At 44.9% G+C, this 11,348-nt stretch overlaps 2 protein-coding genes across 3 annotated transcripts; one reads left to right on the forward strand and one right to left on the reverse strand.

The window, feature by feature from the left end:
• The first annotated feature begins 1,781 nt into the window (after nucleotides 1-1,781).
• LOC136485456 (acyl-coenzyme A oxidase 2, peroxisomal-like) lies at nucleotides 1,782-5,836 on the forward strand. The gene is given in 8 exon segments (XM_066482331.1): nucleotides 1,782-2,184; nucleotides 2,186-2,316; nucleotides 3,123-3,238; nucleotides 3,467-4,350; nucleotides 4,525-4,704; nucleotides 4,782-4,948; nucleotides 5,320-5,443; nucleotides 5,541-5,836. Coding segments are annotated over 8 exon segments (2,082 nt in total). The 5' UTR covers nucleotides 1,782-1,860; the 3' UTR covers nucleotides 5,697-5,836.
• Nucleotides 5,837-6,072: 236 nt separating this feature from the next.
• Nucleotides 6,073-11,084, reverse strand: LOC136485457 (protein ALTERED PHOSPHATE STARVATION RESPONSE 1-like). Of its 2 annotated transcripts, none has more exons than XM_066482333.1 (6): nucleotides 10,797-11,084; nucleotides 8,588-9,674; nucleotides 8,406-8,486; nucleotides 8,113-8,330; nucleotides 7,371-7,594; nucleotides 6,073-6,997 (listed from the first exon to the last, which is right to left on the reverse strand). In XM_066482333.1, the coding sequence occupies exons 2-6, from the start codon at nucleotides 9,546-9,548 to the stop codon at nucleotides 6,328-6,330; spliced, it is 2,154 nt and encodes a 717-aa protein (XP_066338430.1). In that variant the 5' UTR covers nucleotides 9,549-9,674; nucleotides 10,797-11,084; the 3' UTR covers nucleotides 6,073-6,327. The 2 variants fall into 2 exon arrangements, with proteins under 2 accessions (XP_066338430.1, XP_066338429.1); XM_066482332.1 differs by having other exon boundaries at nucleotides 8,588-9,680.
• Nucleotides 11,085-11,348: the final 264 nt, after the last annotated feature.

The raw sequence follows: 11,348 nt of genomic DNA on the forward strand, positions 1-11,348 counted from the left end.
CCACTTCCAGCCCAGCCCCAACCAACGAATAGGGTGATGGATGTCTCCCGTGTTGGAGTCCTTCGTGCCCGTTTGGACTTGGGCCGGCCCAACATGGGCGTGTAATAAGTACGTAATGAAACGCTTCCGAGCTTTATTCGTTGATGAATAGAAAATCAAGCTTATGCGTCAGCCTTGCAACTGGAAAAAAGAAACATACCGTGTCAATCAATCTATCTGTCTAGCATGCATATCCATCGATTGGGTATGACCATTATGAGAAGGCTAGGGGAAACTCACAATAAGGAAAGGTCATCCATGGACGTCACAGGAGAAAAGGAGGAGGTCAGGCTCAGGCTGCGGATATAATTCGAGCAGGCGGCGGGCAACGACATTGCACTGAGCAAGTAGGAGGAGATTAGGGCCTGTTTGGTTTCTATAAGTCAGGTGACTGAAAACCAGTAACTTATAAGTCGTGCCTGTTTGGTTGTAGATGACTTATAAGCTGTGGGCTCCATGCAGAAAAGAGTGGCTTATAAGTTTTAAGCATGGGTGAACCAACTTAAAACTTATAAGCAGAGGTGACTTATAAGTTGGTGGTGTTTGGTAAAATCAGTCACTTATTTCACTTTTTAACTTATAAGTAGGTGACTTATTTAGAACCAAACATGCCCTTATCTACGCACGTTGCTCAAGAAGGCGGCAACGATAGTGGAGAATGAGATGGAGGAAGGGCACACACATCTTTCAATTAATTTTAGAATATAGTCTTAGAATACAATAAGTTTATGATATTATGCAATTGTTTTTCAATATATTTCTAGGCACATACTCCCTCCATCCGTGGATAAAAGTTAGAAAAGGCAATTCAAAGAGGAAAACTTGGCTTCTGTGCGTAAAGGCCAAGCCAAGTAGACATGCATTACTTAGATCTGGGAGAGAGAGCTACAATTAGCTTTCACATTTTTATCTTTTGGGCCTTGTTGCCTTGTATTTGTTTCTTTTGCTGGCTGGTTCTTTGTTTCCCTTTTCTTGTTTGTACAGAACATTCTTTCATTTAATTGAAAAAAAAATATTAGGTAGGGGAGCCGGTGATAAAGAAGTTTTGTCAAATGATGTCGAATTTTTTTATCAAAGTTATTAAAATAGTTTGACTTAAGATAAACTAAGCAAGTATGTTTATGTTTTTGGATGAAGACAGCATGGAAGGACCGCACGGGACGGGGGAAGTTCGCGCGTCACCATCCTCATCTAGTCATCTGGACATTGGAAAGCGTGCACGGAAAATCTCAAAAAGTCAAAAAGGCCAAACCCCACACGCTCAGTCCCTTTCTTCACCGCAACGAACAACAGAAGCAAAGACGCACCGGGACCATACCACTCAGCCTTGTGTCATTGGCGTGTGGACCCAAGACGTACCATGGCTTGTTTGGCCCCACATGTCATTAGGGCCGGACGCTAACTCATCCACCGAGCCTTATCTCAACATCACCATCCATGCGCTGCCACGTCACCTCCACATATCCCGTCGTCGTTGCTGCCTTCACCGTCCTAGACTCCTATGTTATCTACATCAGAATCCCCTAAAGCACCCTCCAACAAATACATATTTAGTATCAGAAAAAAAATAAATACATATTTGCATCGAGCACCCCAATAAGGACTAAAACGTAATTATAAACTAACAACCAACCACCTCACAAGGGCATAAACAAAAATCACAAAACTTCCAGGGACCCGTCCGTGCGACGCCCGCCGAGACCCCATTATTAAAGCCAAACCGTCTTTACCGTAACGGCACCACTTCCCCGTCTTCCTTCCCTTCGCGCGCACGCCTCCACCCCTGCGATTTCGTCGAGCACCTCCGCGGCGCGCGCGCCCATGGCGACCCACGCCGGCGATTCCGCCGCGGGAGACGAGTCCTCGGCGATGCGCCGCCTCCGCCGCCTCTCCCTGCACCTCCTCCAGCCCGCCGCCCCACCAGCCCCAGGCGATCAGCTGGCCCTCGCGGCGTGCGCGGGGGGGCGGGCGCGCCGCGTGGAGGGGGGCGCGGACGTGGCGGCGGCGCTCGCGGCGTACCTCCGGGGCCGGCACCGTGCGACGCAGATGCGGCTGTTCGACTTCTTCCGGGCGCGGCCCGACCTGCAGACGCCCGTCGAGCTGGCCACGGCCGCGCACCGCGAGCTCTGCTACCGCCAGCTGCTGCGCGCTCGTGCGCGAGGCCGGGGTGCGCCCGCTCACGCTCATGGCCAGCGACCCCGCGGAGTACTTCGCCGTCATGGAGGCCGCCGGCGGGGCCGACATCTCCCTCGGCGTCAAGCTCGGCGTCCAGTACAGGTAGGTGGGTGTTATTAGGATCGCGTCGCCCCTCGTGATCTTGGGTTCTTGGCTGCTTTGGTAGAGTAATTTGCATGTTTCAGTTGATAGCGATGCTTCCACAGTCCACATGTTTCATGTCGGTGGGTGGTGGAGTTAGATCAGTGTCCATTGGTGTTAGTTGTTGGTTAATCAGCACTGCAGAGGGCTTACGGCTAAAAATACGTGGTAATTAACTTTGGTAGGTAATGACGGTTACGAACAAAAATTATCTGCCTGCACTTCCAATTCGTTGTAACATTTTAGGCTGTATGACTTTTGTCTGCCTGCTTTAAAGAAAGCCGTAAATTTTCTAATAATGACGATCATAGGGGGACAGGGGTACATAGACCATGCTACCTAATTTATGGGCCAATTGAACCGATCCAGCTGTCTGTACAAGTACCTAGCCAACCTTTTCTTTATAGACTTCACATGCAATCTGTTGTCATATTCAAAAGGATTCTAAGGATGCTTACTGCTGTGAGAGCGAGGTTGGGTCTATCAGTATCTGAATTGAACTATGCTCCATCAGAGCCTCACCTGTATTAGTGCGAGTGGTTTTCAGGGATAGAGTTTATGAAAACAGAGTTTGAGATCTTTTTCCTTTCCATTATTTCCCCTTCTTTTACTGTGATGAAATTTTTTATTTTGGGTGTACATAGGATTTTAGTTCCTTTTTGTGAATGGGGGCCTGCTTAACATATTACCATGAAGATGCATTAATTACTCAGGACAACAATCCCATGCAAAAATGTACTACTAACTTAACCTTCTTGCTAATGCAGCCTCTGGGGTGGTTCTGTCATAAATCTAGGAACCAAAAAGCACAGAGATAAGTACTTTGATGGAATTGACAATTTGGATTATCCAGGCTGTTTTGCAATGACAGAACTACATCATGGTTAGGTTCTCCACTTATTTATAATCCACTAATTAGTGCTGTCTCTATTCTTTTGTTGCTTAGCAATTCATCAATGCACAGTACAGCTACAGTGTCTCAGTGCTGTTGCGTTGTTTGTTTTGAATGGCTCACAGTAGGGCTTGTACCCAGCACCTAACGCACTGTTACATATTCAAAATAATTGACACTAAATTCCCCTTACCATTATTACTCTTTTCCTGCAAATAGGATCGAATGTCCAAGCCCTACAGACTACCGCTACATTTGATCCTGTCACTGATGAATTCATTATTAACACCCCAAATGATGGAGCTATTAAGTGGTGGATTGGCAATGCTGCGGTTCATGGAAAATTTGCTACTGTTTTTGCAAGGTTAATTTTACCCCTTCAAGGAAAAGGAGGGGAACCTGCTGATATGGGCATCCATGCATTTATCGTCCCCATACGGGACCTTGAAACTCATGCTGTTCTTCCTGGAATCGAGATCAATGATTGTGGGCACAAGATTGGCCTAAATGGTGTAGACAATGGTGCACTGAGATTCCGCTCAGTTAGGATACCCAGAGATAATCTTCTGAATCGGTTCGGTGATGTGTCACGGGATGGAAAATACACAAGCAGTCTGCCCACAATTAACAAAAGATTTGCAGCAACCCTTGGGGAGCTTGTCGGTGGACGAGTTGGCATTGCATATTGTTCTGTGGGTGTTCTCAAAGTCGCAGTAACAATTGCTGTGAGGTATGCTCTTCTGCGCCACCAATTCGGTCCACCTAAGCAGCCCGAGATCAGCGTGTTGGACTATCAGTCTCACCAGAACAAATTAATGCCCATGTTAGCATCGTCATATGCATTTCACTTTGCCACGGTAATGTTAGTGGATAAGTACTCGGAAATGAAGAAAACCAATGATGAGGATCTTATTGCTGATGTACATGTTCTTTCATCTGGGTTGAAAGCCTACATAACTTCATATACAGCGAAGTCTATAAGCATCTGCAGAGAAGCATGTGGTGGCCATGGCTATGCTGCTGTAAATCGTTTTGGAGCTCTGCGCAATGACCATGATATATTCCAAACATTTGAGGGCGACAACACTGTTCTTCTGCAGCAGGTACTGATCAGCATCCTTCATAAAAGCCAGCTGATAGCTTGTTTTCAGACTGACAATATTTGACGGGCATGTTTTCTGAAATAAGCTGAGCTCAAGGGAAGTTGGGATCAGTTTCTAAAAATGCTATGAAGTTACTTTTCCTTAAACAATGTGCATCTTCTCATGCTCTTGTAGGTTGCTGGAGATCTCCTGAGGCAATACCAGGAGAAATTTAAGGGAGGGACACTTTCAGTTACCTGGAATTACTTGAGAGACTCCATGGGTACTTACTTGGCCCAGCCTAATCCTGTCACTGCCCGATGGGAGGGCGAAGATCATCTGCGGGATCCTAATTTCCAGCTGGATGCATTCAGAGTGAGTCATTTCTTCCTAGTTACTGAGAGTTCTGTCATGTTCACTTCCAGTACTGATTGGGCAACCTTTCTTCTCAGTACCGAACATCTCGGTTGCTACATAGTGTCGCTGCTCGGCTACAGAAACATAGCAAGACACTTGGAGGTTTTGGTGCGTGGAATAGATGTTTGAATCATCTGCTTACACTTGCAGAATCACACATTGAGTCTGTCATCCTTGCAAAGTTCATTGAATCAGTGAAAAGGTAAATTCTTCTAGCTGAGTTTCTTCTGATTGCATTTTTGCTCCCGCTTTGGTTCCGATTCTTTGTGCTTCGAATGAATTCTTTTTTGAATCAAGCCACAAAATCACTGAATAGCAGAACCCATGGAGTGCTTAGCTCTTTATATTGTTCTGTTATGGACACCGGACTTTAGCTACTTGGAACTCCTTTTTTGTTTTAAGCCTTGCTATCCTAGCTTTTCTGTTTTACTGAACGGGCAAACCACAACAAATAAACTGAAGTTAAACTATATCTAAGGCAGCTCATCATTCAGATGTTTCATACCTCTTTTGAAATATTCTGGCTCTTTATTATGACCACAATTGGCAACCACTTACAATGCATATATGCAGTTGCCCTGATGAAAAAACGCGGGAAGCATTGAAGCTGGTATGTGACCTTTATGCGCTCGACAGGATCTGGAAAGATATTGGAACATATCGGAATGTGGACTATGTTGCCCCAAACAAAGCTAAGGTGTGTGGTCTCATCTCATACTGCAATTTTAGCTCTAGCTTCACACTGTAACCTGAAGTCCAGAACCTGACAGCAGTACTCCCTTGTATGTCTGCAGGCTATTCATAAGCTGACAGACTACCTCAGTTACCAAGTGAGGCTAGTGGCACGAGAACTCATCGACGCATTTGACCTTCCAGATCTCATCATCCGTGCGCCAATTGGTATGCAATCGGAGGCCTATGCACAGTACACCCAGTATGTTGGCTTCTAGTAGAGTATATAAAGGTCGGATAAGTTCATATATACGGTATGTAGATAGATGAGCAAATAAGCTTCAGTACTAGTATGTCAACAGTAATTGTAAAGCACTGGCTCCTTGTGAATAAATTGTCAGATTGTTTTTTGGCTCAATTTGTTTTGAATGAAGATTTTTATCAGTGAGCTAAAAATGGCTATATATACTTAATTTTCACTTGGTTCGATAAATTTCATATGACGTCGCTTATTCTCCATCATTGTAAAAAATAATGCCAGTACCTATGCCATTGCTGCAAGGTGAGTAGGAGATTACATGCTTGCAGAACTCTTGTAAAAAGTAATGCCTGGTACCTATGCCATAGCTGCAAATTGAGTAGGAAATTACATGCGCGCAGAAATCATGATATCTTGCCTGTTATATCTTTTGTGAAAACGTTTCTCATATGCCTTTCCAAGCATCAGGGCAGGTGATGAAGCTTAAAATCTGCCCAACACTCCGGCATACATAACTGATAACACTAAATCAGTAATATTAGGCCAAAGATTGTACTATAACCTGATTGTTCACAAAATATATACCAAAACACTAGAATTTGTCATCCAGAACAGATAGGAAGAAGTCAAACACCACAATCAACATAATCCTAAGCAAGCTGAGCATTTGGTCCAACTCTCTTATAGTCAGCACAGGCCATCTCATAGTTCTGCTTGAGCTCCTCGTAGCACTTCAGTGATGCCTCTGAGAACTTTGTCAGGCGGTCAAGAACCGCCGTTAGTCTCGACTGCAGCCCTTCAGCTGATGCTACACTCCCACTCTTCACCGCCTCCTGCTCGCTATTGTTCTCCAGCATCCCACATTCCTGCGACTCGCTTCTGGGCTTGTTCTGCGCGTCGTGGTGCTCATACGAGTCACGGAGGAGCTGCATCACATCTTTGAGGGACTTGCATAGCTCGTCAGCAGGGAGAGATTCTGTCATGGCGAGCCAGTCCCTGCATAGGATGAATATGGGAGGGGAGACGGCCTGGCGAGGAGGGAAGGAGACCTTGCGCTTGCGCCTGCGTCGGTCCTGGGGTGGCTGCAGGAGACACTTCTGGAGCCATGCATTGAGGGCCTCGACATACGATTTGTGAGCAGTGACCCAGTTTCTGAAGCTGGAGGAGAAGCTGTCCATCTCATTCCACAGATGCATTGCCGCCTGGCGGCGGTGCTCACCTTGATGCACTGGGGTTGAGTTTTTCACATGGTATGCCAATGTGATCGTGATGAACTGTTTGTGGTGACATTCCAGCATCAATTTCCACATTCTGATTAGCCTATATGAAGTCAGATCAAGGTTAGTAGACAATAAATGTCAAAAATAGGATTTTGATCAGCTAAGACTGAAGGTAGAATTATGAGCCATCAGAATGTTTCAGCAATTAGGTTGTGAACTATCATTCTCCAAAAATAAATTTGGAGTGATATTGACTGTTAAAATATTTACTAAACTTGGTGTCATATTAACCAGAGCTGTGGAATCGGCATGTAATTGACCATTTTGTACCTATTAATGGAATGGCACGCAACTCTCCTATGTGTTCGAGAAAAAAAAAAATCTTTACTAACATATACCGAAAAAAATGAAACAGGAAGATTGCATTCGAAATTGTGGTATAAGAAATGAAATACTGTCTATCAGATATATACCCTTGAATTAGCTCGACAAGCTGTGGCTGCAGTTCTTCATCCCTTATCTTCTCAATTCTTTTGGAGATTGCATCAACAGCTTGAATCGCAACAGATACCCTGGAATGGAGGTCCTTCACAACAGCTCTAGTCTTATCAATCAGCTGCGCATTTAGGCCTCGTGCAAATTGGCGCCGGAGGAGGTTACATTTCTCATCATAGGCCTTTCTAACATTTTCACTTGCCTAAATAAACCAAGGTGGTAAGACAGTAACAATGATTCGATATGCCCAGCAAGTGTCCAAACACCTCATAGCCCACACCCTAGTTTCTTTGCTACTCCCTCCATTCCAAATTATAAGATGTTTTGGCTTTTCTAGATACATTGTTTTTACAATGTATTTAGACAGTGTATATCTAAGTGCATAGCAAAAGCCAAAACGTCTTATAATTTGGAATATGAGAGAGTAGTTAGCACTTAGCACACAATAAACGATCTACAGACTACATTTGAACTATTAGATTAAAAAATGCAATATTAATAAAGATCATGTGTTACATGTTCTCATTTATCAACCCTTGTGACAATGTACCACTTATCTCAAAAGTAAAGTCATAAGCGCTTCAAGATTAAACACACCAGTTTTTACTTGACATCTATAAAAGAACAGGCATTCCATGTAGAGGTATTCATGAGGCTAGCAAAAGGTTTGAGATTGACAGCATATTTGATGAGCCTGCTGAATATGTATTTATGATGTACCTTGATTTCATCGTATAGTTTTCTCTCCCATGCGTGTAGCCTGTCCAACGTAGAAGAGTGGCTTCCAGATACCATGGCGAATTCCTCAACAAAATCACTATTACTGTCATCCACATCATCTTTAATTATTGATGTCATAAGTGCACTCTTAGATGATGATGAAAGAGATGAGACAGAACGCTTCCATGTGACAACCTTTGAGACATGCTGTGCAGTTTCTACAGAGACCTTAAAAATAGTACTTCAGGAAAACATTATGATAGGGAAGAGAATAGTGAAAACACTCCAGTTACCCTGGTTGAGAATAACATCACGATTGCAGCACACTCGAAGTGCTGACACAAATCGAGCAGTAGGTAGCTTGCCTGGAGAACCTATAATTTGGGTAATAAAACAAATTAAAAATTTATTAAAAAGATGCTGACACGATCCTGAAAAAGACATAGAAGATACATGTAACACTCATGATTATCACCTGGCATTTTAGCACATATGTCAAGTCTGATCTTCTTGGTTTCAAGCATTCTGGAAACCTCATTTCCTGCTTCAGCTGCACGCATGAACCGGGATTCAATGTCCTTCATGCTCGACACAAAATCTTTGGCTCGATGAGTGATGAACTCTGAAGGATCCTCTGCCTCTGCACATAATTCTTTTTCCATTTCGCTTTCCTCCAACTTTGCAGCAACCTGCTCTGAAGTAGCTTTGGTTGAAGTATCCACCAACTGACTTGGTTTCCTAGTCCCACCTTGCTTTGGCTCTCTTTCCTGCTTGGATGGTGCATTATTATCAGGAAGCTCTGTATGCCTTCTGTCAGACATGATTTCTTCTTCACCTTCTTTCAATGGAACTACTTCAGCTACCCGTGACTCACTTAGACCCTTCAATCTACTGGAGTTCAAGGTTACCCCATTCTCATTGTTGGAGGAAGAGCTACCAGCAGCATCAATGGGATCAAAGAAGTCCCACGACATGCATAATTCTGGAGGCAATGGTGGCGGGGGTGGGACAAAAGCTGAGACTGGAGATTCATGCCCCACAAATTCAGCAGCAGATGGATCAATCACAAAGGTCAAAGGAGTGGTTGCTGCTGCTTTCATGCAATGGATTCTTGTTGAGGGCTGAGTAGACAATGGACTTGCTCGATGCGCCGGAGAGGCAAGATTCTCTACTGCACGCGAAGGCGAGGGAGATGCCATAGAGGAATGTGATGGCGACTTATCCACTTCTGAAATGGAGAGTGATGATTCTGGTGAGATCTCAGACTCAGCATACCGCCGCAATGCAGTACCCACAGTACGGAGGGATTGTGTGTAAGATAAGTGCGCTGCTGACAGTGCATCTCTTGAGTCAATGGCTTGCCTGATATGGCGCATCCGATCCTTGCAAAGAACCAGGGCATCCTCTCCAGTGGCTTTGGAAGGAGAAGAACCCATTGAGTTCCACTAAACTGCAGATTCCCTACTGTATACTAGAGACCAGTAAATTCATCACAGTCCAACTACAGATAAAAGCTTCCACCAATTAGAAATCTCGCTTATGATAAGCAGCTCTTTGCTCCTCTGATCCTATCAACAGAAAAAAAAAACAATATATGTCAGACCGCAGAACATATAAATGCAGATGCAGAAATGAATTTAACAGCATTGACCTAAATCAAACTTCAGAGCACTTGAATAAGACAATAACTAGATACTCAATATAGGTCCACCGTCCACAAAAGTTGGCCACATCTGCAGCCAACTTGAGCTGAACTGGAACATTACACAGCCTCACAATAGCCATTTCAGGCAGATAATTAATCTGGTAAACAAAAGATAAAAGGGCAGAGCAATTGACATTGATCGAAAACATCAGAGTAGGGCATGGCACAGGTCTAAGAACCAACCAATCATACAGCAAGGGAAATAAGGCAAAGAAACTCTTTTGTTGGTTCACAAGACAACCTCAAGCGCTAAACACTGACAACACATCAGAGCCAATGGTCAAAGTGTGTTTCTTGAAAGCCTGTGCCATGATTAAAGCAAGCAGTCTTATGATTAAAGCAAGCATGGGCTGTGCCAGCAGATAAGCAGGCACACCAGAGTGAGAAAAGGAACCAGCAAAGCGAGACCTTTCCCCAATTCCAACCTCTGATCAAGCAACTGTATCATATAGTGAGAGAGAAAAAAAACAATAAAACCCATTATACTACCTCAAAAGCAGCACTTCAGCACCATGGTAATATTTCCAATGCAGCCCCCAAATCCCCAGGTGATGACCAGGGCACTACGCAAATCCGGTTCTTGAAAGTTGAATTATCCTACATTCCTACCAGCGACGGAATGGGCAAAACGGTAGTTGGGGCAAAAATGTTTCCCCCGCTCCGCCTCATCCTCAGTAGAATGTGGTTTTCAGTCCAGACCAAGGCACCCCAGAAATCAGCAAGGGAGGAACCTCTCTAGAACCCGAATCAAGGGATCCCCGGATCAACCAAATGCAGCGCACCAAAGAATCCAAACCAGACCAAAGAATCCGCCCTGGGATTGAACCTAAAACCCGCCCTAAACCACCAGGGCTTTAGCACAGTAAAGAACCCTACTTTCCTACCTACCCCACCGGATTCCACAGTCCAGTAGCCTCGAACTCAAGAATCCCAGCCCAACAACTAATCAATACGACGACGACGAGAGAAGCTCACTCACCGAAACCCCGTGGCGGCGGCGACTCCAGGACGGACGCGGCAATGCGGCCGCCGCGGCTCGATCCCGGGCGGGCAGGGCGGTGGGTCGCTCACGTGCGCACTGTAGTAGGCAGGTAGGCAGGCACAGGGTTTTGTTGGTTCTTGGCGAGGGGAGAGCCGGAGAGGTGACCGCGCGTCTGGTGGTGTGACAGCGTGAGGCACAGAGCGCTAGAGCAGGGAGGCAGGGGTGGGTGGAAGTGGAACCAGGCGAATGGGAGCAATGGAGATTGGGGAGTAATGGAGGTGCGGGGGTGGGAGTGTGGGACGCAGGAATCTCGAATTGCTGATAGTGGGGTGTACTGGGCTACTGGCTACTGGCGCTGCAGTGCAGTAGGAGAAGATCTTTATTTCGTTTTTCTTTCTTTCCTTTTTGCCTTTTGATTCGAGGTACAAACACAGGGGTGTTTTAGGTTTTATCGTCTCCTAATCAACCAAATTTTTGGTATGTTCAAACTTTAGTTAACAAATCGATTGCTATAGATTTGATCAACTTTGGTCACCAAAATTTATTACT

This window comes from Miscanthus floridulus, chromosome 10 (genome assembly GCF_019320115.1).
Source record: "Miscanthus floridulus cultivar M001 chromosome 10, ASM1932011v1, whole genome shotgun sequence".
Taxonomy (NCBI): domain Eukaryota; kingdom Viridiplantae; phylum Streptophyta; class Magnoliopsida; order Poales; family Poaceae; genus Miscanthus; species Miscanthus floridulus.

Excerpts from the sequence above, each read along its gene's own strand:
- LOC136485457 (XM_066482333.1), bottom strand. The coding sequence starts at position 9,548 with ATGGGTTCTTCTCCTTCCAAAGCCACTGGAGAGGATGCCCTGGTTCTT. Across the intron at positions 8,487-8,587 it reads CATATGTGCTAAAATGCCAG|GTTCTCCAGGCAAGCTACCT; the intron begins GTGATAATCATG and ends CCCAAATTATAG. Across the intron at positions 6,998-7,370 it reads CTTGTCGAGCTAATTCAAGG|GCTAATCAGAATGTGGAAAT; the intron begins GTATATATCTGA and ends GACTTCATATAG.